General features: G+C 39.0%; 1 protein-coding gene across 1 annotated transcript in view; it reads left to right on the top strand.

The window, feature by feature from the left end:
* Positions 1 to 23,768, top strand: part of pld2 (phospholipase D2) — a 29,582-nt gene that overhangs the window by 3,830 nt on the left and 1,984 nt on the right. The window contains exons 2-24 of the mRNA XM_077231294.1: positions 5,155 to 5,283; positions 7,024 to 7,151; positions 7,224 to 7,366; positions 7,560 to 7,653; positions 7,743 to 7,808; positions 8,396 to 8,454; positions 8,569 to 8,703; positions 10,481 to 10,591; positions 10,692 to 10,835; positions 10,951 to 11,034; positions 13,173 to 13,251; positions 13,495 to 13,605; positions 13,745 to 13,939; positions 14,049 to 14,205; positions 15,295 to 15,413; positions 15,520 to 15,633; positions 15,762 to 15,866; positions 17,353 to 17,441; positions 17,544 to 17,657; positions 17,769 to 17,818; positions 18,062 to 18,196; positions 18,935 to 19,088; positions 23,391 to 23,508. Of these exons, the coding sequence (XP_077087409.1) occupies positions 5,178 to 5,283; positions 7,024 to 7,151; positions 7,224 to 7,366; positions 7,560 to 7,653; positions 7,743 to 7,808; positions 8,396 to 8,454; positions 8,569 to 8,703; positions 10,481 to 10,591; positions 10,692 to 10,835; positions 10,951 to 11,034; positions 13,173 to 13,251; positions 13,495 to 13,605; positions 13,745 to 13,939; positions 14,049 to 14,205; positions 15,295 to 15,413; positions 15,520 to 15,633; positions 15,762 to 15,866; positions 17,353 to 17,441; positions 17,544 to 17,657; positions 17,769 to 17,818; positions 18,062 to 18,196; positions 18,935 to 19,088; positions 23,391 to 23,508 (2,610 nt within the window). The 5' untranslated portion in view covers positions 5,155 to 5,177. The remainder of the gene's footprint in view (positions 1 to 5,154; positions 5,284 to 7,023; positions 7,152 to 7,223; positions 7,367 to 7,559; positions 7,654 to 7,742; positions 7,809 to 8,395; positions 8,455 to 8,568; positions 8,704 to 10,480; positions 10,592 to 10,691; positions 10,836 to 10,950; positions 11,035 to 13,172; positions 13,252 to 13,494; positions 13,606 to 13,744; positions 13,940 to 14,048; positions 14,206 to 15,294; positions 15,414 to 15,519; positions 15,634 to 15,761; positions 15,867 to 17,352; positions 17,442 to 17,543; positions 17,658 to 17,768; positions 17,819 to 18,061; positions 18,197 to 18,934; positions 19,089 to 23,390; positions 23,509 to 23,768) is intronic.

Here is a 23,768-nt window from a genome sequence, read left to right as displayed (position 1 = left end):
GTCCAGGCAGGGGTCAAAACCAACGTAGCAATCCAAAAACATAAAACAATAAACAAACTAGCACAAAGCAGAACAGACCTCAAAAGTGACGTGATGAATAACAACGACTCCGTGACAAACACTAAAACAGACAGGGTATATATACACTCAAACTAACAAGGTGATGGGAAACAGCTGAGTGCAATGAACTGATGAGTGACAGACAGAATGCTGGGAAATGAAGTCAAACGTGAAAGACACCGTGAGAACGAGGACCTCTAGTGGCAACCCAGGGAACACAAACCAGACACTGTGACATAACCCCCCCTCTACGGAGCGGCTACCAGACGCTCCAAGACCCACAAAAAACAAACAAAACAAGAGGCCAGGAGGGAGGTGGAACGGTGGAGGATCAGGGGGAGGGATGGGGGGCCAGGTCCATGGAAGGGAACAGAAACAGGGGGTGATGGTTTAGCCGGCGGCCAGGGTGAAGCAGACGGTCCATCGGGCGGCCAGGGCGAAGCAGACAGTCCATCGGGCGGCCAGGGCGAAGCAGACAGTCCATCGGGTGGCCAGGGCGAAGCAGACAGTCCATCGGGCGGCCAGGGCGAAGCAGACAGTCCATCGGGCGGCCAGGGCGAAGCAGACGATCCATCGGGTGGCCAGGGCGAAGCAGACAGTCCATCGGGCGGCCAGGGCGAAGCAGACAGTCCATCGGGCGGCTAGGGCGAAGCAGACGACCCATCGGGCGGCCAGGGCGGTGAAGACCCCTCGGGCGGCCAGGGCGGTGAAGACCCCTCGGGCGGCCAGGGCGGTGACGACCCCTCGGGCGGCCAGGGCGGTGACGACCCCTCGGGCGGCCAGGGCGGTGACGACCCCTCGGGCGGCCAGGGCGGTGAAGACCCCTCGGGCGGCCAGGACGGTGAAGACCCCTCGGGCGGCCAGGGCGAGGGCGACCATGGCACAGGAACAGCAACAGACACCGGCTCATAAACAGACACCGGCTCATGCACTGGAACAGGCACTGGCTTTGGAACAGACATTGGCTCCAGCTCTGGAACAGGCACTGGCTCTGCCTCCGGCTCTGGAACAGGCATTGGCTCTGCCTCCGGCTCTGGAACAGGCATTGGCTCTGCCTCCGGCTCAGGAACAGACACTGGCTCTGGAACAGGCACTGGCTCTGTCTCCGGCTCTGGAACAGGCACTGGCTCTGTCTCCGGCTCTCGTGAGAACGAGGACCTCTAGTGGCAACCCAGGGAACACAAACCAGACACTGTGACAGTATCAGAGTCGCCAAGGAAGCGAAAAGAGAATTAAGACGGCAACGCAACAGGCAAATCAACAAGACAAAAGTAAATATTGGAGTGGCCTTTCCAAGATGGAAAGAGCTCATGACGAGCAACGATTTTAAAAAGGATGCCGACGTTACCTGCTTTCTTCTCGACAGGTAACGTTAATTAAGCCTGTTTGTGTATATTGGAAGTTGCTTGGCTAATTATATCATGGTGTGCTGTGCATAACGCTAGAACGACATCTAGGATAGGTTTCCTCGCGTCAATGATGAAAAGTATTGTTTACCTTGTAACATAAATCCGTGTTCTATGACGGATAACATGTGATTAATATTTTAATGGCGCTATAATTTGTAGGCTATAAGTTATATGTAGGCACTTTAAATTTTAGTTATTTTTCATTTATTTTACTTTATACACAATTAACGTAGCCTAATGTGATAATGCAGTTGTAATGCTGCATTCCAATCTTGGACTACATTGGCCACCGTAGGAGTTAAAACGAAATCGGAATTGAGAGGAACAGAAACTAATATTCACTGGATGGTCATATACCTTTTCACCGCTAGATGGGGGTAAAAATCACACAGTGTAGCTTTAAATAACTAGAGATGGAACTTTTTGTACAGCACGTACAAACCACTGAAATCAGTTGATAAATGTTTTTTGTTTTGTTTTTGTTTTTATCCAGAAAAACCGCAGCTCACCGTTTACTTGCATTTGATTACAGTGCAGTCTTGCCCTTCACAAAATGGCGGACGCGTTGACGTATCGCAGCAACGTTCCAAAGCAGCCAATAGGGCGTCTATGTATTTATTATGTCTATGATAGGCACAGTTCCTACTAATAAGTCATTTCTAGCTTTGGTTTTCATATCTAGGCAAAAGAGTTGCACATTTGGAAATCAAATGCAAACTACAGTGTCAAATCATTTTACTCATACATGGTTTTATGATCGGTTTTATCTTTTTATACGTTTATGATTTGTTTAACATCTCCCTTCCTTTCTTCAAGCTCCTCTCCTCCAGTTTACTTTAACTTCTCTCTCTCCCATCATGTGTAGTATTTCACCTGGAGCCTAGTTGCCTGGCAACAGTGGGCCCAGTCAGCCAGTGCAACACCCTCTAATAGACCTTATTCAGAGCAGCGCCATGACAGGTATGAAAGCGAGGCTGTGAGGGATAGACTTACCGTGTTTTCAATGGCATCCGCTGTAAAAAGCTGTACAAGCTCCTAAATAACTCATAATTTTCCACAGCTCATGGTGTCTGGAGTTTTTTTCGTCTGATAAAATTTCCTTTTGGCAGCAGAACAATTCAAAAACACATTAAATAACAGTACAACCCACTGAAGAGATGCATGTCTATCCCTCACAGCCTTGCTTTCATTCCTGTTAAAAATCAAAGATGGCGCTGCTGTGAATAAGGTCTATACCCTCTCTTGGTGTAGCCTACTGTTCTCTTCCTTTTTGAATTAAAATATTTAAATTTATAATAGAAATATCAATCTTTTACAACAATATAAAGTTTCATTTTGATCAATTTAACCAATAGTATTAATTTATTTTAAAACAAATTGTGTATCAGTTGTGTCAGTGATAATGTCAGAGTAATATCCAGTGTCGTTACAGAACCTCAGAGACATGGTTAATATCATATTACCCTAAGGTATCTTACTCTGCTTTGTTAATTACTTACAACAGCTCTATTTCACATCTTTTTCCTGGAAGTTCCCCACAATGTCAGGGATTTCTCGCTCGTCAGACATGCCTATTTCAAGTGTTGAAATCTCTACTAATGCGCTGCTGAGTTATATCAGGTGGTTTGATTAGGGAGAGAGATATCCAAAATGTGTGCTTTTGAGGTGCCTTCCGGAACAGTGTTGGGAACCAATTCCGGTGTCAGAATATGCATACTTCCAAGTAGTATGTCCAAATTCCACAAAGCAAATGTAGCCCCCACTGTACAGTAGGCAGTTTTGGACGCAGTGACTGTACTACATGACTTTAGAAGTAAAGTCCACTGTCAAATCAGCTGAAATCAATCAGTTATCAATTCTTTCACTTTTCTCGTTTTGTTTGTCTACTCTCAACCCACAAATCATTTATATCTTATGATAGGTTAGTGAATCATCTGTGACACAAGCTGGAGTGCAGCTTTTGTATCGCTAGAATGTTGTGCTCTTTTGTTTAGTGGCAAAGTTGCTTTAGAAATACAACGCAGTTCAGCCCAAAGACCATCTGGATTGAGTCCAACAGCCACAAGCGCTTTAGCTTTTTTGTCCTAGTTATTTTTACTTGTTCTTAAATGAATACAGATTATGTGATAATAACATTGTGCGGACAAATCCTGCGCCTGTGAATATGAAATACATGCACAGTAATAACAATAATTAATGTTTTAATCATACATCTTTTTCATACATATTATGCTATGCGGCTTAAGTTGCTTTACAATTAAATTGCATACAAACTGTCAAAATATGAAACATGCTTTTATAAAATAAAATAACAAACAGGCTCAGCAAACAAAAGAACCGAATAATACATCACAGAAGAAATAAATAGAAGATTATGGAACTGTTGGTTTCAAATTATATAACAAAAAGCATATAAGATAAAAATGTGTTGATATAGCTGGTATGAGTGGTTAGATGATACGTTAGTTCCTGGAGCTTCACAACCTGCTATTAAACATGTGAACTTTGTGTTAGAAGCTCAGATGTCTATCCATCTCTCTCCTACCTGCAGCACTTTTGAACCCTCTGGTGCTGCTCGTGTGGCGCTTAAAAAATAAATCAAATGAATGTACTATATTTTAGTTCGATAATGTTTTTTATTGAATATTTTGTATTTTAAAGGGATTTTATGGTACTAAATTATATTTATGGAATAGTTATCCATTTCTTACCTGTTAATCTCTTTATAGATGTGAAAATGAAATGTCCTACTTAAACTGTCCTAAATCTTGAATGCTAAGTTTTGGGAGTTAATTTTTAGTCCACCTCTGCAAAATGGACTTCAGGGTAGGAGATCGACTAAAATGAACTCCCAAAACTTATGCTACTGCCAGAATCTGGAAGATGAACTCTTCAAACAGTGGTACAAGAGGCTGTGGTGCTGGTCCAAGAGTCACTCTCAATCTGTCTGGCAATAAAGCCTAAAATAACAGTCTGCATGTATTTTATTACACTTCAGCTTGTGATTCTTATTAAGTGGGGGTCATTGTTTAGGAATCTTTACCTAACCTAAGTCTCTGAAATCCTGACACCTTGCACTTCTGGAGACTCCAGGTTGGTTGCAGTTCTGGAAAATGGTGGTGCTGGAGACTAAAGGGTTCTTGATGGTTTCACAGTTAATTCTTAATTATTTTGCAGTTAACATGTGTCTCTTCTTCTCCACCTGTTTTTTGTGTGACCCTGCTGACCCAATGAGCATTTCATTGTCCAATGGTCATGTCTTAACTGCAATTTCTAGTATTGTATTAGTGTTGCACCCTTCTAATGGGCATTTCATAATTTTTGACTTTTCAGTCTGAGTTAAATCTCTTTTTTGACTTATTTTATCTGTAAAAGAAAACGTGCCTAATAATTATGCACACCTGAATTTAAGGCGTTTTTCTTTTCCAGCCTTCATGAATTAGCTATATATCACTTATTATTAAATTATTAAATACAAAATGAATAGTAGTTATTAAGATTAATGTGATTTGGAATTGGTCAAATGTGCCTGAAAAAAAAAAGATCAGAAAATCAATGTGGCTAATAATTCTGCACGCACTATAGCCGCTAGTTTTATGTCATGTTAACGTTTGCATTATGAAAAACTATGTTGAAAAAACAAAGTGAATTTCCTTTGTGTTCGTTTGTTGGTGTGTTTGCACAGGTGTGTCATGGTCCAGAAGCCTTATGGCTAGTCCTGAGACGAATGCAGCTCAAAGGTGGCGAAAGTGTGTTGACACCGTGTTGTGCGACCTTACTGAGGATCAGCTGAAATCTATCAAAAACAACAGTGGTGAGACAAATCACATACAATAGTGTTTATTAACAGATCACAAAGTTTGAAACCCGCCTGTAACTCTCAAGTAAACCCAAAAGCCATGATCGTTTAGTTAATGTGTTTTTACTTTGAGCTTAAATATGCACCAGTTGTGCACACGGTTTTCATTGGCTTTTTAACTTGTTTATTGCTTGCCTTGTAGCTATGATCACCATGTAAATTGTTTGCATGCCTTTCTGCTGTCTGTCCACACCCTGATAAACAAATTCAAAAATTATTAGTTTTTAGTCTGTTTTTAGTCTGTTTTAGACTAAAAGTCTGTTTTTAGTCTGTTTTATTGTTTTAATAGTTTAGATATTAACATTAATCATTTATCAGTTTTAAATGGAACAACATGAAAATAATTATCGGTTTATTGGCGTTGGCTAAAATTTTTATATTAGCGCATTACGTGTGGACTATATTGCACAGGACAGCAGAATTCTGCTCTACAAAGAGCACAAGAGCTTTTTTTATATACATATATTTGTCACAAGAACAAATAAGTTTACCATTTATATTTGCAGTTACAGTGTCATGTACCAAGAACACAGAAGGTTTTCTATATAGAAAATCAAGACTCTGACAATGTGAGCTGTAAGAAAATTTTATAGAAACAAGGTCTCAGATGTGATCAAATAATTCCAGTGCTCAGTTTGTCATTGCTACTAAGGAATTTCAGGGGACAGGCATAATGCTTGTGACATATTCTCAGTGTTTATTTTATTACAGAACAAAAACAGTGATTGGTTATTTGCTCAACAACTCACAGTTAACATACTGACTTCTTTTCAATCACAGTTTTGTCTCTAAGGACAAAAGATTATTTATGCCACATCCACATGTCAGTCGTGGTGTAAGAACAGGTATTGGAAGTTTTACAATGGGTTTGTTGTACTTCCATGTGAAAAAAATGTGAAACATGTAGAATGCAGAGAGAGGAGTAACTGGCTTCACAGCTCTCATTCACATACTTCTAGAAGGATTGTCTTCTTAAGCACAGCACTGAAACTCAGTGACTTGTCTGATCTTTGACCTCTTGTGATATAACATTGTTGATACTGAGGCCTGTCACAGGGGCTGTTCTTCAAACACAACGAGGAGGAACGGAGGGGCCAAAGTCTGGGATTCAAATCTAATTCAAACCTGAAAATAAACAAAGAATTATTATGGTGTAAAATAAATAGTTTTTTTCTATTCAGTCTATTATAGTTAATACTATTTCTAGGTCACTAATCAAATAAGGAAATCTGTGACATTGATCATGTGACTTTTTTGCAGTGCACTGATGGTAATATGTTCTCACTGAAGTACAAGATGCTCTTTGGAACATTTTAAATCATACCAGTGTTGTAGTCTAGACCAGCTCATTTGAGTCCGAATCAAGACCGAGTTCAAATGCTCCAGAGTCCACGACAAGGCCAAGACCATGAAAATATGGTCTAGAGCATGTTTTATGGCCTTGGTCTTGTTATGAAATTGGGAGCATGTGGACTCAGTCTTGACTCCCTTCTGGTCTTGACCTTAATTCGAAATTTTCGAAAGTTCATGCATCTCGAGTGCTGCTTTCTTTAAAACAGAAGTTCATGAGAATTCTTCAATTAAACTTTTCACTTATATTGTTTTGCATTTTTAGTATTTAGTTAGGATGACAAAATGAAAAAAGCATTTTCACAATAGTGACTTTATTCTTGTCTTTCTGTGTCTCTCTATCAGAGGAGCGTGACTTTTTAGTTGTACATCATCTAGCAGACCTGAAGGAGGGAGCCATTCCTCCTCTCATTAATGGCACAATAATCACCTGCAAAGTGGAAAACATGGAGCGATACACTACCCGCTCCAAGGTACGTCTGTGAGTTTTTACTAAACAGTGTATTGTTGCGTTATACCTGACAGTCTAAATATCTTGTTTGTAGGTAAATGTGTGCACTTTGTACACAGTCCGTCTGACACATGGTGAGTTCACATGGACGGTGAAAAAAAAGTACAAGCACTTCCAGGAGCTCCACAGAGACCTGTACAAACACAAAGTGTTGCTACAGTTCTTGCCTCTGGGGAGGTGAGCGCACACACACACACACACACACACACACACACACACACACACACACACACACACACACACACACACACACACAGACACAGACACACACACACACACGCACACACATGTAAATTCACAACGCTTCATTTGTTTGGCCTGAAGTTTTGAACTTGTGTTTTCCTTTCATTTTGCTTGTGATTTGAATTAGATTTGCCATTCAGAGACAACAGCTGGCAGGTTTGACAGAGGACATGCCGACTTTACACGGAACCGATAGAATCAGGAGAACGTCTAGCAAACCGGTACTTATGTACTAAAGCAAAGCATCACTTCCCTCAAAAAGTTGCACACCCAACGTGTTGTACAAGGTGTTTATATTTGTGTTTTCCAGAAATATCTGGAGGAATATTTAAACAACTTGCTAGAAAACACCTTCTACAGGAACTTTCATGGGCTGGTGAGAAGCATACATGCACATACTGTAAATCTGTATAATAACCCTACCCCTAAAAGAAAGACTTTACATTTTCAGAATTAAAATAAACATCATTTAAAAGAAATAAACATTATTGTAAAAAAAAATTCATTTGACTGGTATGTGGTTTGGTTTTATATGGTTTAACTACGTTTTTAACTGATATTCATATACCTTTTAAATACTTTTCTACTTTTACATACTGAGTTATCCGTCCTTCAGTATTGGGTTTACTGACAAATAAAAAAATAGTGCATATGTTTTATTTATTTTGATAAACAAATTATTTTGTTGTTGTGCCAAAAAGCTGTATTAAACACTTTTCTAGATATTGGCTATTGGAAAACATAATAGTAATATAATAATAATATTGGTCGATCTGTAAAGGTTCTTAAGGATGTCCTGGATGTCTCCAAAAATAGTTTTTGTCAGATTTAGCTCAATTCTGGAGACGATTTTCTATTCTTATTGTATCCGAGTTGATCCCCTCACACACACAAATACATAGTTACAGAGGATTTTGGTTGCATACATGCATACTAAAGAGTGTGTGTATATCATTCTCTCAGTTAGACTTCCTGGCAATCAGTCCGCTGTCCTTCATCAGAGACCTTGGACCCAAAGGCCTGTGAGTACAGACTGTGTGTGTGTTTCTTCTTTTGTGATTTTAGAACTATTCCATTGTTGCTTACATGTATTTCTGCAACTCTTTTTTTAGTTTTTGTTTGTTTGTTTGTCGCAGAGAAGGCTATATTCTGAAACGGTCCGGGGGTCACCGCATCCAGGGGCTCAACTGTATCGGACACCATCAGTTCTGCTTCCGCTGGTCCCGTCGCTGGCTTGTGGTGAAGGATTCGTTCCTCCTGTACATGTCCAGGTGAGTACACTACAAAACAAATAATCCTACATGTGAATTGATATCGGTTACCTCACATTGCTTCATGCTATTTTATTTTGTTTCATGTGACAACATAAATATTTTTAAATCATTGTCCTTTAGCATGAGTCATATTTACCAGAACCCTTAATTGTCATGTGGCAAACCACTAATTTTACCGTCAGAAAACACTGATTACCACATCCAGCAGAGAGACGCTACATCCAGCATGTTTCACCCATGCAATATTATACATTGTAGGGTGAAAGGATTGTCTTTCAAAACAAATATTGATCCCTCTCAGCCTGCAGATTACTTCCTGCTTCAGAATCACAGAAGGTTATAGAAAGTGTAAAGCTTTAGTTTAAGATGATTAAGGAGTTAGTACTTGGATTAGAAGCCTGTCAAACAGGTTCTTCCCCTTACTATATCAGTTATAGAGGTCATCGGTGTTGTGTCATTAATCAGAACAGACACTAGGTCATTAAAGGACTATCACAAGTGTGTATATCTCTAATAGAATTTAAGATAAATTTGCACAGGTTAGGAGTGTCACATTTAACCACTCGGTTGTTCAACACTGAATGCCTCTCTCAGTATTTTAACAGCATTTTAAAACACTGCAGGAAAGACATTTTCAGCAAATGACATGACTGATAGGTTTTCCTTCTACTTTTGTAGCTTGAGCCTGTTTAAGTTAGTGTCCGTAATCATGCATTATGCCTGTATGCCAAACAATTCTAGAAAACAAAACGGTTTCCTTGAAAACAGAGGTGAAACTTTGCCCAGCCCTTTATTGTATGCTAGTAAAAAGCCCTGAGGGGAGTGCTCGAAGTGGGCCGGTATACAGTACAGGCACTTCAATATTTTAAATTTGTAGCGTACCCATGTTGCCGATACTCTGACCACCCCATCTTAAAATATATTGGCCAGAGACTGACCTGACCTGGGCTTTTCAATGTCATGCTTGTCGTGTATCTTCATAAAGAACAATCAGTCTCTGTGGCTGACTGGCCTCATCTGGGTGTGGACCTCCTCATCAGTTGTTTATATATGTTTTACATATACAGTATATATTATTAGCACTATATATAAAACTTTCTTCCACTATTTTACACCTCCACCTCTCATAATTACTATTGTTTACTATTCTTTTTAATGTTTTTGATAGAGGTCTCTTATACTCACCAATGCTCCATTTATTTGATCAGGAATACAGTAAAAGCAGACATATTGTTGAATATTATTACAATTTATTTGAATATATTGGTATATGGTAAAGCTGAATTTTCAGCATCATTACTCCAGTCTTCAGTGTCACATGATCCTTCAGATTTGCTGCTCAAGAAACATTTCTTATGATTAATGCAAAAGAAGTGAATTTATTTGAAATAGAAATCTTTTGTAACATGATTATCTTTACTATCACTTTTGATCATTTTAATCCACCCTTGCTGAAGAGTCTTAATTTCGTACTGACCCCAGACTTTTGAACGGTAGTGTATAATCGGTAATAATATAATAGTGTATAAATGTGAACCTGACAAAATTATTTTGTTCTTTGCATTGTTTTTGAAATCATATATTTATACTTTTTTATTCCATGTATAAAAAGCTGCTGGAGTCTGCTCTGAATAGACTCAGCATTTGTTATTGTTTGTTCCAATACTCATATTTAATGTGAATTAATATTTAATGTTACATTCTAAATAATGACTAATGTTTTTGTAATTGATTTTTGTTGTTTTTGTTTTCGATCATGGCTGTGAATGAGTAGAGATCCTGGCAATGTGTCGTTTGTACTGCTTTATGACCCTGAGCTGAAGGTGTTGGTTGGACGTGTTTACACTGATACTAAGTATGGCGTCTGCATCGAGAACTTCAGCAGGTAAAACAGTGGAGAATAATATCGGGAAGTCTTCCAACTACTGATATAGACAGTTTTTTCAGAGGCATACTTAGCCACAGCTGGTGTGTGTGTTTTGTAGGAAGCTGGTGATTAAGTGCAGTAGCTACAGGCAGGCCCAGTGGTGGAGTCATGAGATTCGGCGTCTCTCTGAGCGATGTGATTTCCTCCAGACCCATCGCTTCGAAGGCTTTGCCCCACCCAGGCCGGGCACCCTCACAAAGTGGTGTGTGCATACATAATATGTCCTTGGATGTACTTCTATTCAAAGAACATTGATTGATTGATTAGTAAGATAATGAAGTGGGTATTGAGTAAATTACTTACTGGTTGATTGACAGGTATGTTAACGGCAATGGCTATTTCTCTGACGTGGCTGATGCACTGGAACAGGCCAAAGAGGAGATCTTCATCACTGATTGGTGGTAAGTGTGCTACCACACACACACACACACATACAGTAGATGGCCTGAAAGCGTCAGATGCTCTATTTGAAATTACATACTGTCAGTGTATGTACAGCACTCTATTTGATGAAAAAGAGCCTTTTTTTATCGTGTGTGGTATATATACACAATCCAGACATATTGCTTCCACCATGTTGGCATTGACCCACGATATTGGTTGCATCACTGTTCTCCGCCATTAACGAATATGAGGATTATTCCTGAAGGCATAGCAGGAGAGAGTGGCTTCAATGGCCTTCGTGGCCGTATCAGGGAGAGCGAGCAGCTCGTGATGGCCTCCGGACTGGCAGCAGGCTCTGGGACAGATTCCGTGGGCTACTCTGGAACGATCATGGGCTCTGGGTGGCAGACTGGTCCCTAGTCAGAAGTAGCCCTGTGCGTCTTCCTTGCATGCAGGATCGCCAAAATATAAAAGGCAAACACAGACCTCTTGGCCAAGGCAAAGCCTCGGAGGGAGGATCTGTGGCCGTGACAGGGAGAGTGGGCAACTCTGGGACTACCGGACTTCGGTCCCCCGAAGTCAGGTCCTCCTGGACCAACATACTTTAGTGAGCAACAGGAGCTCTCCTTCTCTTGCGCTTAAGAGGGTGAGGCGGTGTGGGAATAACTACTCCTGGGAGCGCTGCAGCCTCTCTGGCCGCTGCAGCTTCTTCAGCCACCACTGAATAGGAGGCAGATGAGGCGAACCTTTTCTCCCTCCTCCCTCTCCCTGAAGGGGTCATTGGAGGAATGGGGACTTGGCAGTTTGTGAGGTTAATGGGTGGTGGGCCAAGAGGCGGAAGGCCACCCTCCTTTCCGCGAATGTAAACATACCCCACAAACTACAAGAATAACAGTATTCTCAGGATTCCCATCTCCCAGGCAAGGACAGGCTCATTACGGCTGTTGTTGAACACGTCCTTTAGCACTGCGTCGCTGATGTTGAGCCCATCCGCAAAATACAGGAACTGGTAAGCAAGCTCCTTCAGAGAGAAAGGGAAAGAGAAAGAAGCCTGCTACATCTCTCCACCATCTGATGAGCGGAGGGGCAGGGAGATGGAAAAAGGAAGATGCCCATTGTTTGCCGAGTCCTCAGTTGGCTTGTGTGTTCTGTCAGGGTTTGGGTTGGTGGAAACAGCGAGGACTCAAGCGCAGGACAATTGGTTTTTATTAAGTATAAAATTAAAACAAAAACTACCCCAAGGGGGAAAAACAAGACGGGTAGCAAGACTTTACAGACTGGACTTGGCAGGAAACAAGAAACATGAGGGTACCTTAAACGACGAACCAGCACAGGACTGAAATCACAAGGAGAATAAATAGGGAGAGCAAACAAAGCAGGTAACAAGGGAGGACAGGTGGGGCAAATGAATCAATAATCAGGAAACAAGATGGGAGGGGAAGACTAGACAATCGACAGGAGAGCACATGGCACAAGGAAACACATGATAAGCCATGTGCTCACACCAAACAAGCACATGGCCAGTAAAGCAAATCACAAACCATGTGCTCTCACAAAATGAGACATGAACACGCAGCTAATGAAAACACTCATAAGCCACGTGTTCATACAAAACAGGACAACATGAAAGCATGCAGCCAGTGAAAAACACAAGCTGCGTGCTACACAGCACAAGACAAAACATGACATGAAAGCACATGAAACAAGACACACAGACAAGACAAAACAGGAGTGTCAGGGCTCTGTCACAAAACCATGAAATAGACTAGACAGAAGTGACAGAACCCTAACACCTGTGGTCTCATGGGATAGTAACATGTTCTTTGAAACACAGTTCATCTAAGCATTTAAACCTAAGACATACTACTCATGTAACTTACTGCTTTTCATATGCTAAAAACTTCCATTTAATGGTTTGGGATCAGTAAGTTTATACTTTAATTTAGCAAGGACATATTAAATTGATAGAAGTGGCAGTAAAGACATTTATAATGTCTTAATTTTGAATCACAGTTAACTTGGGAAGTTGGCATTTTCAGATGCTGGGAATATCTGAGATTCAGTTGTACAATATTGTGTTGTGATCGTTGAATGTTGTGTTGTATGTTGTCATGATTGAAAGTGCTGTGAAGACATTTAAGTTTTCTCTCTGCAGGCTCAGTCCAGAGGTTTTCCTCAAACGTCCAGCTACAGGAACATACTGGCGCCTGGACAAGATTCTCAAACGCAAAGCAGTATGGGGGAAAACTCTTTTACATTACATTTATTCCTATATACAATTCATAAGTTCTCTCCTATATATATCTTAAAAAGCAGTCCATCTGTCAAACTATGTAAGTGTTTAAATATGTTGATTGCCATAAACTTTAACATTACTTGTGTGTGTGTGTGTGTGTGTGTGTGTGTGTGTGTGTGTGTGTGTGTGTGTGTGTGTGTGTGTGTGTGTGTGTGTGTGTGTGTGTGTGTGTGGTGTTTAGGAACAGGGAGTGAAGGTGTGTGTGTTGTTGTATAAGGAGGTGGAACTGGCTCTGGGTATCAATAGCGGCTACAGCAAGAGAACACTAATGAACATGCACCCCAATATTAAGGTTTGATTTACTACACACATCTGCTCATACTGCTGTCCTCTTTTCCTTCCCAATTTTGTAATTCTTTCACATCATGACAGCTGTCTTATTGTGTTCTTTTTTTAAATAGATGATTCATTCTATATTTCTTTTGCCCTAGGTGATGCGTCACCCTGACCATGTTTCCTCAGTTGTGTTCCTCTGGGCCCATCATGAGAAAATGGTTGCCATCGACCAATCAGTGGCCTTTGTGGGTGGGTTGGATCTTGCGTTTGGGAGGTGGGATGACAGCGACTATAGGCTGAGTGATCTGGAACCCCCAAAACCAGCCAATCATGCTGAGGCAGGCCCAGAGGTACAGTTGTGACCAGTAGATATGATGATATCCTTAAATGATCCTGTACTCTTCACTCTCCCTGTTTAATTTCCGTCTTTAATCTTCCCTCTCCCTCTTCCTGACTCAGTCTGATACTGTGGATGGCTCTGCAGTTCCTCTGACAGTATCTGCGTCAGAGTGTGAGGATGAAGTCGACCTGAGCTGTAATGCCCTCTTGTGGCTGGGAAAAGATTACAGCAACTTTATCAAGAGAGATTGGACACAGCTGGATCAGCCCTATCAAGGTACACAGTCCAATGTAGACTTACTTAAATCACTACTTACATACATGTTGTATTTTTTTTAAATAACCCATCTAACACTTGCATATCTTTTTATAAAAACAGCATAATTTGTTAACTAAAACCTTAAGGGTTTTAGGGTTTTTGGGGCCAATTACAGATCACTGGAAGCAGTATTGGTCAATACGATCGCCGATACCGATCACTGAAATAAATAATACTACATGATAAATAGAAGGCTTCAAACAGACCCACTGAAGTTATTTAGCTGTTCTTAACAACAATCTATTTTAATAGATGAGAAAATAGCACAAATTGACAACTCTTTATTTACTGGCAAATAACATGTGCAACATATTCCATTTCCTCTCTTAGAGGTGATTTGGAAAAACTTCTGTGAAATAAAAATAAAAAACTGAACAGTCTTTATCAACAGAAAGAAATCAAATGCCAAACAAAACAACTGCATCATCTTTACTGTATAAGTTAAAGATAGATTAATCCTACTAAATCTACTAAAAAGCGGTTGAGTGATTTTCTCTTTGTCTTTTCTTGGTATTAACATTAATGACACAGACGGCTGCAGGAATATTAGGCTGCTATCACTTTAAGACCTAGGCTAATGCACGGATCCAATATAGTGTTACACATGTGACTAATCTTTCAAACTTTTATGTTCACTTAAGACATAACCAACAGTATTTAATCGTATTTAAAGAAATGTACTAAAATCACACAGCCCGTGTTTCTTTCTGTCATGTCTTTTTCTTTCTTTCTCCACTCTCCGCAAAGACGTTGCAGATGTATTGTCCTTTTCAGACACCTGGTAGAACTGCCAGATCGGGGAATGTAATGATTTGGTGCTCAAGTTTTCAATGTTGAAAACTGTTTGGCTGCTTAATATTTTTGTGTAAGTCATGGGACAGTTTTTTCAGGATTCTTTGATGAATGAAAAAAAGTTCAAAAGGACAGAATTCTTCTTATGATTATCAATTAAATATCATTTGATATTTATGCTTTGCAAGATCAAAGATAAGGGAATATTGAATGTGGGTATAGCCAGTATTGTAGCTTCTGCTTTTTCCCCCTCAGACAATGTTGACAGAACTCAGGTGCCACGCATCCCCTGGCGAGACCTAGGTGCGGTGCAATATGGGAAAGCAGCCAGAGATCTTGCACGACACTTCATCCAGCGCTGGAACTTCACTAAGGTCAGAAATCAAATGACTAATTTTAGAGATTGTTTTTGAATCTACATGCACTCTGGAAACTTCTATCGTTGCTTTTTTTCTTCTTATATTCTATTTGTCTTTTAAGATCTTTAAGAACAAGTACAAGGATGACTTCTACCCGTATCTACTGCCGAAATCTCACTGCACAGCAAATAAGCTGCCTTTCACAATCCCTGGTGCCACAAAAGCCTCTGTACAGGTACATGTGTGTTCATGCAGTTTTCCCTTCTCTTCCTCTTTCCCCCTCATTTCATTTATTTTGTTTTTTGCCATCATCATTTATTTACGTCTGTTTCTCTTTCATACTCCCCTCTATTTTTCTCCCAGGTTCTTCGCTCTGTCGATCGCTGGTCCACTGGCACATGTGAACATTCAATCCTCAATGCATATGTACATGTTATTGAGAACAGCGAGCATTACATTTATCTAGAGGTAACACTCATTCTATGACTTTACCAAAAGCATTTACCTCTGACTCATAAGACTTCACGCACACACAGCTGAACAGACACTGTGTTTTGTTCACACACAAAGTCTCAGTGTTGTGGAGTTGTTTACAGGGTTCTCTCCCACTAGGATCATGTGATTCTACTGCATTCAGCTGGCAACACACAATAGCCCTCTGCTCTCGCCTCCCGCTCAGAAACAGGGTCCTAATGCGAGTCAGCTAAACCAGGAAGAATGTAACAGATATGCTTAAACTACATCCAGAGGAAATGTTTATGTCCATACAGAAATAATAATAAAAACAATATTAACAAGCATTGAAAGCTAAAACCTTCATATTTAAAAACTTTAAATTCATCAACAAACAGGGGTGTTGTCCAGACTCAATTATGTACTACAATTTACTTTTGTATTTATTGAATATGGATATTAATAAATATTAATTATTTAAGATGGACATCACAATTCTTAAGAAAGAAATTATGAATTTATTTAAATTTTATTTAGGTATTTTAGAAAAATGTTCCAATTATTATCTATTTTCTAAAGAAAACAATGTCAGGCTTAGTAATTTATAATTCTGTACTACACACATCTAATTAGTCTACTAGTATGATAGATTATAGAAGTAAACTGAGGCTATCCTAAGTTTAAGAGTTTATTTATGGTGAGTTTTATAGGAATAGTTCACACAGAAATGTAAATTCTGTCATCATTTACTCACCCTCATGTAATTTCCAACCTGTATGTCTTTCTTTCTTCTGCGGAACACTAAAGTAGATATTTTGAGAAATGTCTCAGTGTTCTGTTGTCCATACAATGGAAGTCAGTGGTCCCCAAAACGGTTTTGTTTCCTACATTCTTTAAAATATCTTCTTTAGTGTTCTACAGAAGAAAGAAACCCAAACAGGTTTGAAACGTCATCAGGGTGAGTAACTAATGATTTAACAATAGTCTTTAAAAAAAACATGCCCTTTTGGGAATATTTTTTAATTATATAAAATATTCATAAACATTTGTGTCTTAGGTAAGACACTAGTGATCTTAAGGAAAATTCACACTGCACCAACAGACCATCACCAACGATCGCCAGATTACAGTATGACATCTCAGACTTTCAATGACCGGAAACAAGTGCTGGCCAACAGGGGTAACGCACTGATCCGACAAAACCCGACGAACATGTCTGTTGCTGTTGGTCGACATCTGTAGGTGCGGTGTGAATAAGCCATTACGGGGAGATTGTTACAGTAAGAATGTTTTGTGAATCTTGCTCCTGGTCGTTGGTTGTAGAGCATTTAGTAAGGCAGCTTTACTGGAAATAGAACTTTTGCAAAAATCACATGCTGCAGCCAACCATGTCCGTTTGATGCTCTTAGACAATCACATTATTTCAGTACCAGATGCCCAGAGTTTAGGAGACAAGTGAGACAAATGAAACAAAACCCTCTCTGTCCCTACTCTTTTTTAGAATCAGTTCTTCATCAGCTGCTCTGATGAGAAGAATGTACACAACACCATTGGAGATGCTATTGTCAAACGGATCCTACGGGCTCACAGGTGTGTTACCGCTGTGAAAATAATACAAGTTCAGTCAAATAAAATGTATTCTGCAGTGTTTCTTATCAGCATTAAGTGTAAGCTTTGTTTGAATTGTTATAGTGAGGGGAAGAAGTACAGGGTGTTTGTTGTAATTCCCCTGCTGCCCGGCTTTGAGGGTGACATCAGTCAGGGAGGAGGAAACGCCATTCAGGCTATACTTCACTTCACCTACAGGTACGTACACACACACACACTCCAGCCCAGCCATACATCTACATTAATACACACTCTCACCACCCAAAATATGCGATCGTGTTTTGCTAAGAGAACTTTTTCTGTGTGTAGAACGATTAATCGAGGAGAACACTCCATTCTTTCAAGATTAAAGGAACAAAGTAAGTATCTGGCAGAAGCATATTTAACTGTCTGTAATTCTGCCACTCTGGTAGAGTACATTTTTGGATACTGTCTTGTTCTCCATCTGTTACTTTCACATTTGTCTGTTTATTAGTGACTAAATGATTTAGTCTATCTGATGTTGTTTTTTTTAGCCATGTATTATAACAATCTACCCATTAACCAATCACACTAATGGTTTACCATTTATTGTTTTAATGACTGTCTCATCTTCTCATCAGTGCAGGACGAATGGACACAGTATATTTCTCTGTGTGGTCTGCGCACACACACTCAGCTCGGCCAATCCCCTGTTACAGAGCTCATCTATGTCCACAGCAAAGCCCTTATCGCTGACGACCGTTGCTACATCATAGGTGAGACATTTGGCTTCAGATTAATACAATAAGACACAATAGACTATGTCTGTGACTCAGGATAATGGTTCAAAACCTTTTTTATGTACGTTACCATTCAAGGATGGATGTACGACAGATTTTTTAAGAAATTAAACTTTTATTTAACAAGGACACATTAAATTGATACAAATTGACAGTAAAAACATTTGTGTTGTTATAAAAGTTTTTTTTTTTTTTTATAAATCTAGGCATCAAAGAATCTTGAAAAAAATATCACGGTTAAAAATTTTAAGCATCACAACTGTTTTAAACTGTAATTAGAAGATGATAACCAGATAATAATGATAAGGCAGGTTTCTTGAGCACCGAATAAGTATATTTAAAAGATTTCTGAAGGATCATGCGACACTGAAGAAAGTTATGATGCTGAAAATTCTGATTTCCATTCACAGGAATAAATAACAGTCATGTTAAATCACAATAATATTTCATTTTTGATCAAATAAATGCAGCCTTGGTGAACACAAGAGTCTTCTTTCAAAAAAGCTCAACTTCGATCTGATGACCGTCTTTAAATAATTTCTATTTTATATAGGTTTAACAAAGCAAAATATATAAAGTACCCGTGAGGTATTTGCACCTTGGAATGGGATTTGGGAATAGCTGACCCATTATACATTTGCATGAAAAAGCTCAAAAATCCACCGTTCAAATCTAAAGTTCTTCAAAATGTCCTTCCTCTCCTGTTGTTATCAGGGTCAGCCAACATCAATGACAGGAGCATGCTGGGCAGTCGTGACAGTGAGCTGGCAGTGCTGGTTGAGGATGAGGAAAGAGTTCCCTCAGTCATGAACGGAGAGGCGTACCAGGCTGGACCTCTAGCACTCGCCTTACGAAAGGAGTGTTTCAGGTGTGTATACTTGAGTCCAAAACAGCGACAAAGATGCACCAGAGCATGTATTTATAGTTGACAAGCTTTCTGTGAAGAAGTCAGAAAGAGTCACAACCACCAACCACAACAAATAGTGTTGATCAAACACATATACTATATGAAACTAACTTGCATCAGACTTACATGTAGTCTTCTACAGCCATGGAAAAACCTGGAATGTTAGGGAATTTTAAACACAGCTAGGAAAAGTCCGACCGATATATCGGCGAGCCGATATTATCGGCCGATATTAGGCATTTTCATAACTATCTGTATTGGCATTTATAATGGCCGATAAATTATTATTAAAAAAATGCGGCGTGTGATTCATGTAAGGGTGGGCTGCCAATAAAGCACCTAAAAGCTGTCACAATGAACTGGCAAAAGCAATGATATGAATACATCAAATATAGCAAGGAGACATTTTAATTGTTTATTAATAACAAGTGTTTTCAGTCATTGTGGGCTGCAAAGATGAAGTTGAGGATGCGGACTCGCGAACGCGCCAGAGAGAAATGTACATTTCAGAAGGATTACATAAGCAGAGAGCAGTTTGTCTTTCGTTTTGATTTGTTCTGTTTAAAAGTAGATATTTCAATAGATATATTTCTCAGGTCTATACGCTGAGTTTCGGTTCATTTATGAGACGAGTTGCAGTTCACGCGCCGGCGCCTCCGTTTCGAGATTAGCCTATCTATTGTCTGTGTTATATTTACTTCTTATTTATTAAATCCAGGCATTTGGTTGATGAAACATTGATTAAAATTAAGATATAATTAATACAAAACGAAATTGACTTTAATGAAAGGCTTTGTGCTTTCTGTTTGAGGTCTATGTAAAAGTTTTAAAGCACTTTAGTGCCGCTTTCGGAGCTTGTCACGTCCGTTTTTTCCTCATAAATGCGAACACGAAAAATAAAATAAAATGAATATTATGTTCTGTTGAGAGCCAACCCTTCTTCATCCGGTGGGTAGTAGACTATTACTTTTGATTTGCGCAGTGTAATTCACTGAATTGATTTCTCTCCTGCCAGCCTCTGTCACGTATTGTGTGAGCTTGTGACTATTGCAAGCGCGCAGCTGAGAAGTCCTGATTATATTGTCTGCTATATTTACTTCTTATTTATTAAATCCAGGCAATTGATTGATTAAACATTGATTAAAATGCGTGGCGTGAGCGACAAATCTCCGACAGTAAACGGATGGCCCATTCTGCTCTGTAACGGGTGCTTTTCCGCGTCTCGGGTAAACAGCTGTTGCGACTCACACGAGCAATAACTGCCGCGTCCGGTGTGTAGACACCGTGTTAAAGGTCATTCTGCCTATAACGCTACGTTTCAACATCAAGCAATATTCCAATAATTTATATAATTATAACACTTTATATAGGGCCATTTTGCATTAAGGGTAGCCTAGTTTCACGTTTAGGTACATTTTGCTTACTACTTATTTAAAATAGTATAAAAGTCGGTACATTATGTAATTAAAAACGTTTTCATTATGATATTATAAATTTTATCCTAGTAAAAAGATCTGAGTTCTTCCTCCACTGGTAGAGATTAGAGGAATTTAAGACTAAAAATAGAAGATAATGTCAGTGTCACTTTTGATATATTTATTGACTAAATTAAAAGACAAAGTCGTTAGTGAAGATTATGCAACAGTATTTAGAATATAATATAATATAACATGCAATGCAAACTAGTTTGGTTACAGCTCAAATGTATCATTCTCATTCTATCATTCCCGCTGCCTCCATAACATATCTTTGTCACACAAGTGTTTGATCACCACATTTGAGTGATCATTGCAAAACGTTTAAATATTTATTCTGTTTAAATACTGTGTATTCTATATACAGTACCCATCAAAAGTTTGTACACACCAATAGGAAAGTGTGTCCAAACTTTTGACTGGTACTGTACTATAATACACATAAATAATATTGCTACTGTACACATAAATAACATCGGCCGATATATCGTTATCAGGCTTTTTTTTATCGGCATTGGCCCCCAAAAATCAACATCGGTCGGGCTCTATAGTGAATGAAAATTTGGATATGCTTTGCATGGAGGCTCAGAAAACGGGATACTCTGAATTTCCAGCACTGAATTTCCAGCACTATGGCATTGTGAGTTATCAGTCTGAATCCAATGTAATTCAAGGCTGTGAACCAATAAATAAAGGCAAGAAAACCTGTCTTTCTATTGAGCTGTCATCGCAAGAACAAGCAAGCAAGCAAGAACATATATGCACAGTGCAACCAGTGTACACTACCGTTTAAACTTTAAAGGTTTGGGGTTGGTAAGATATTTTTATGTCTTTGAAAGAAGTCTGTAATGCTCACCAAGGCTGCGTTTATTTGATTTAAAAATACAGTAAATATTGTGAAAAGCTGAATTTTCAGCAGCCATTACTTTGATGATGATCCTTGATCCTTCAGAAATCATTTTAACATGATGATTTGGTTCGTAAGAAGCATTTCTTATTATCAAATGTTGAAAACAGTTGTGCTGCTTAATGTTTTTTTTTAGAAACCATGATAAATTTTTCCCCAGCATTCTTTGATAAATATGAAGATAAAAAAAAGGATTAATTTGAAATACAAATCTTTTGTAAAATGTTAAATATCTTTAGTGTCAGGTTTGTAATGTAATGTGTCCTTGCTTAATAGAAGTATTAATTTCTAAAAGAAAAAAAATCTTATTGAGCCCAAACTTTTGAACGCTAGTGTAGTTAGATTCACAACAAATGAGTTTTATGAGCTAGATAATGAATCGTTCAAGACTAATCACAAACCATGATTTACTGACGTGAATCATTATGAGATAAGGCTGTTCAGCCTGTAAGGCACAAAATCTGCAAGACTAGCTGACCTTAATGACTGTGACAAATTAAAGCATTTCATTTATGCAATTTGTCACGATATGTCATGAAATGTCAAGCACGATTGATTGGAAATGAGTAACAGAGATACGAGTATGATATCATTTGTAGTCAATAACCAATCACTTTATATATTTTTGCATTTCTTTCCATGAAATGCCTTAAACATAGTCATAATCCATCTCTTTTACAGGAGAATGGTTCTGTAGCTATGATAGATCTCTGTTTGTGCAGTGAAGCACCTCAGCTTCCCATTTTGTCCAACTTCTCCCCTGTCTGTGTAGGAGTGTGTGAGTGAAAGAGAGAGGTTTGTGCGTGTGTGTGTGAGCAGAGCAATTTGTGTTGGCACACTGCGTTCCATACTGCCAGCTACCAGAACATCTCTTGGTTGCCAAGGGAAACAGTGAGATGCTTCTAATGATGCGTGTGTCTGCAGCACCTTTCACTGCTAGCCTTGGGATGTGACCTCAAGTGATTGTGTTAATGTCCATCTCTGGGTCCTATGATTTGATTGAATTATTCCACTTTAATCTCCTCGCATAATAGTTTTCACATTTCTATTTGGTTTATGAGACTTTCCGCAGGCTTTCTACACCCCAAGTGTGCACTATCAGTCTAAATGAGTTTGTTGATATTTTCTTTTTTGATGTTGACTTGTCCCTGATGTATGAAGTAAAATGCTCTGAAATGACCTCTTGATATGATATGATTAATAAGATGTAGACTGAGATTGTGCAACCTCAGTTAATTTTTAGTCCTTTTTTTTTTTTTACTTTTGTTTGGTCCATGTAAGCATTATATACACATCAATCACACTTAGACCACTTTGATTTTAAGCGAACTCTGGAAAGGGGGAGGGGGGTTCTCACGTGATATTTATCAACATACTATGGTTCGTTTCAAAGTGTTGCCTTGTGAAACATAATTAAAACAATAATGATACATTTACATGACAACGATGAACTAAAAATGGAAAGGTTTTTCGCTTCCAGACGACAACACTGTCAAAACGATCCTTGTTCACACAGATCTGTGAAAACCACTGAAAATGCTGCATTATGCTGCCAGTCCAGTTGTTGTCAATCCGCCTATAGACTGAACATGTAATATGCATGCCATGACATCACCGTTTTAACACCTTCGCTTTTTTGTAGTTTACATGGAGACAATAATAGTATCGTCTTTAAAAAGTTGCACTTTAAAACCTGTTTTCAAAAGGTTTTTTAAACGAATGTTGTGTAAATGAATGGCCAAAATGCATAAAAAGTTGTCCGTTTTTAGTTGATCTTATTTTTTAGTTTATTTATTTTTATTACAACACAAGTATAAGAACGACTGCTCTAAATACTGTTAAACAAACTGTCTAAATTCACCCTTTACCTCCTCTCCTCAGTGTACTTCTCGGAGCAAAATCTGACCCAACTCTGGACATTCATGATCCAATCAGTGATCATTTCTTCAACAATGTTTGGAACAAAATCGCCCAAACCAATGCCGTCATCTATGAGAAGGTGAGGGACAGACCTTGTGTTCTGACTTTCTCCACACCCCCTCTATGCCATTTATGAATCTGATGTCTTTAAATAAAGGTTTTCATTTAAAGTCACTGTGCTGGGTTTGAATTGATACAAATGCATTGAATGCAAGTCTAAACTATGACAAAACCTACAATTACTGTAATTTGCAGGTTGTGCAGCAGTTCTACAGACAATAGCACCACTCCCATGCATTTCTATGCTATCATTAACCACATATTTACACTCACAATGCT

The sequence above is a fragment of the Siphateles boraxobius genome, unplaced genomic scaffold (genome assembly GCF_051911475.1).
Source record: "Siphateles boraxobius isolate OS27281-9 unplaced genomic scaffold, OSU_SipBor_1 16, whole genome shotgun sequence".
Lineage (NCBI taxonomy): Eukaryota > Metazoa > Chordata > Actinopteri > Cypriniformes > Leuciscidae > Siphateles > Siphateles boraxobius.
This window is presented reverse-complemented; position numbering and strand designations above follow the sequence as displayed.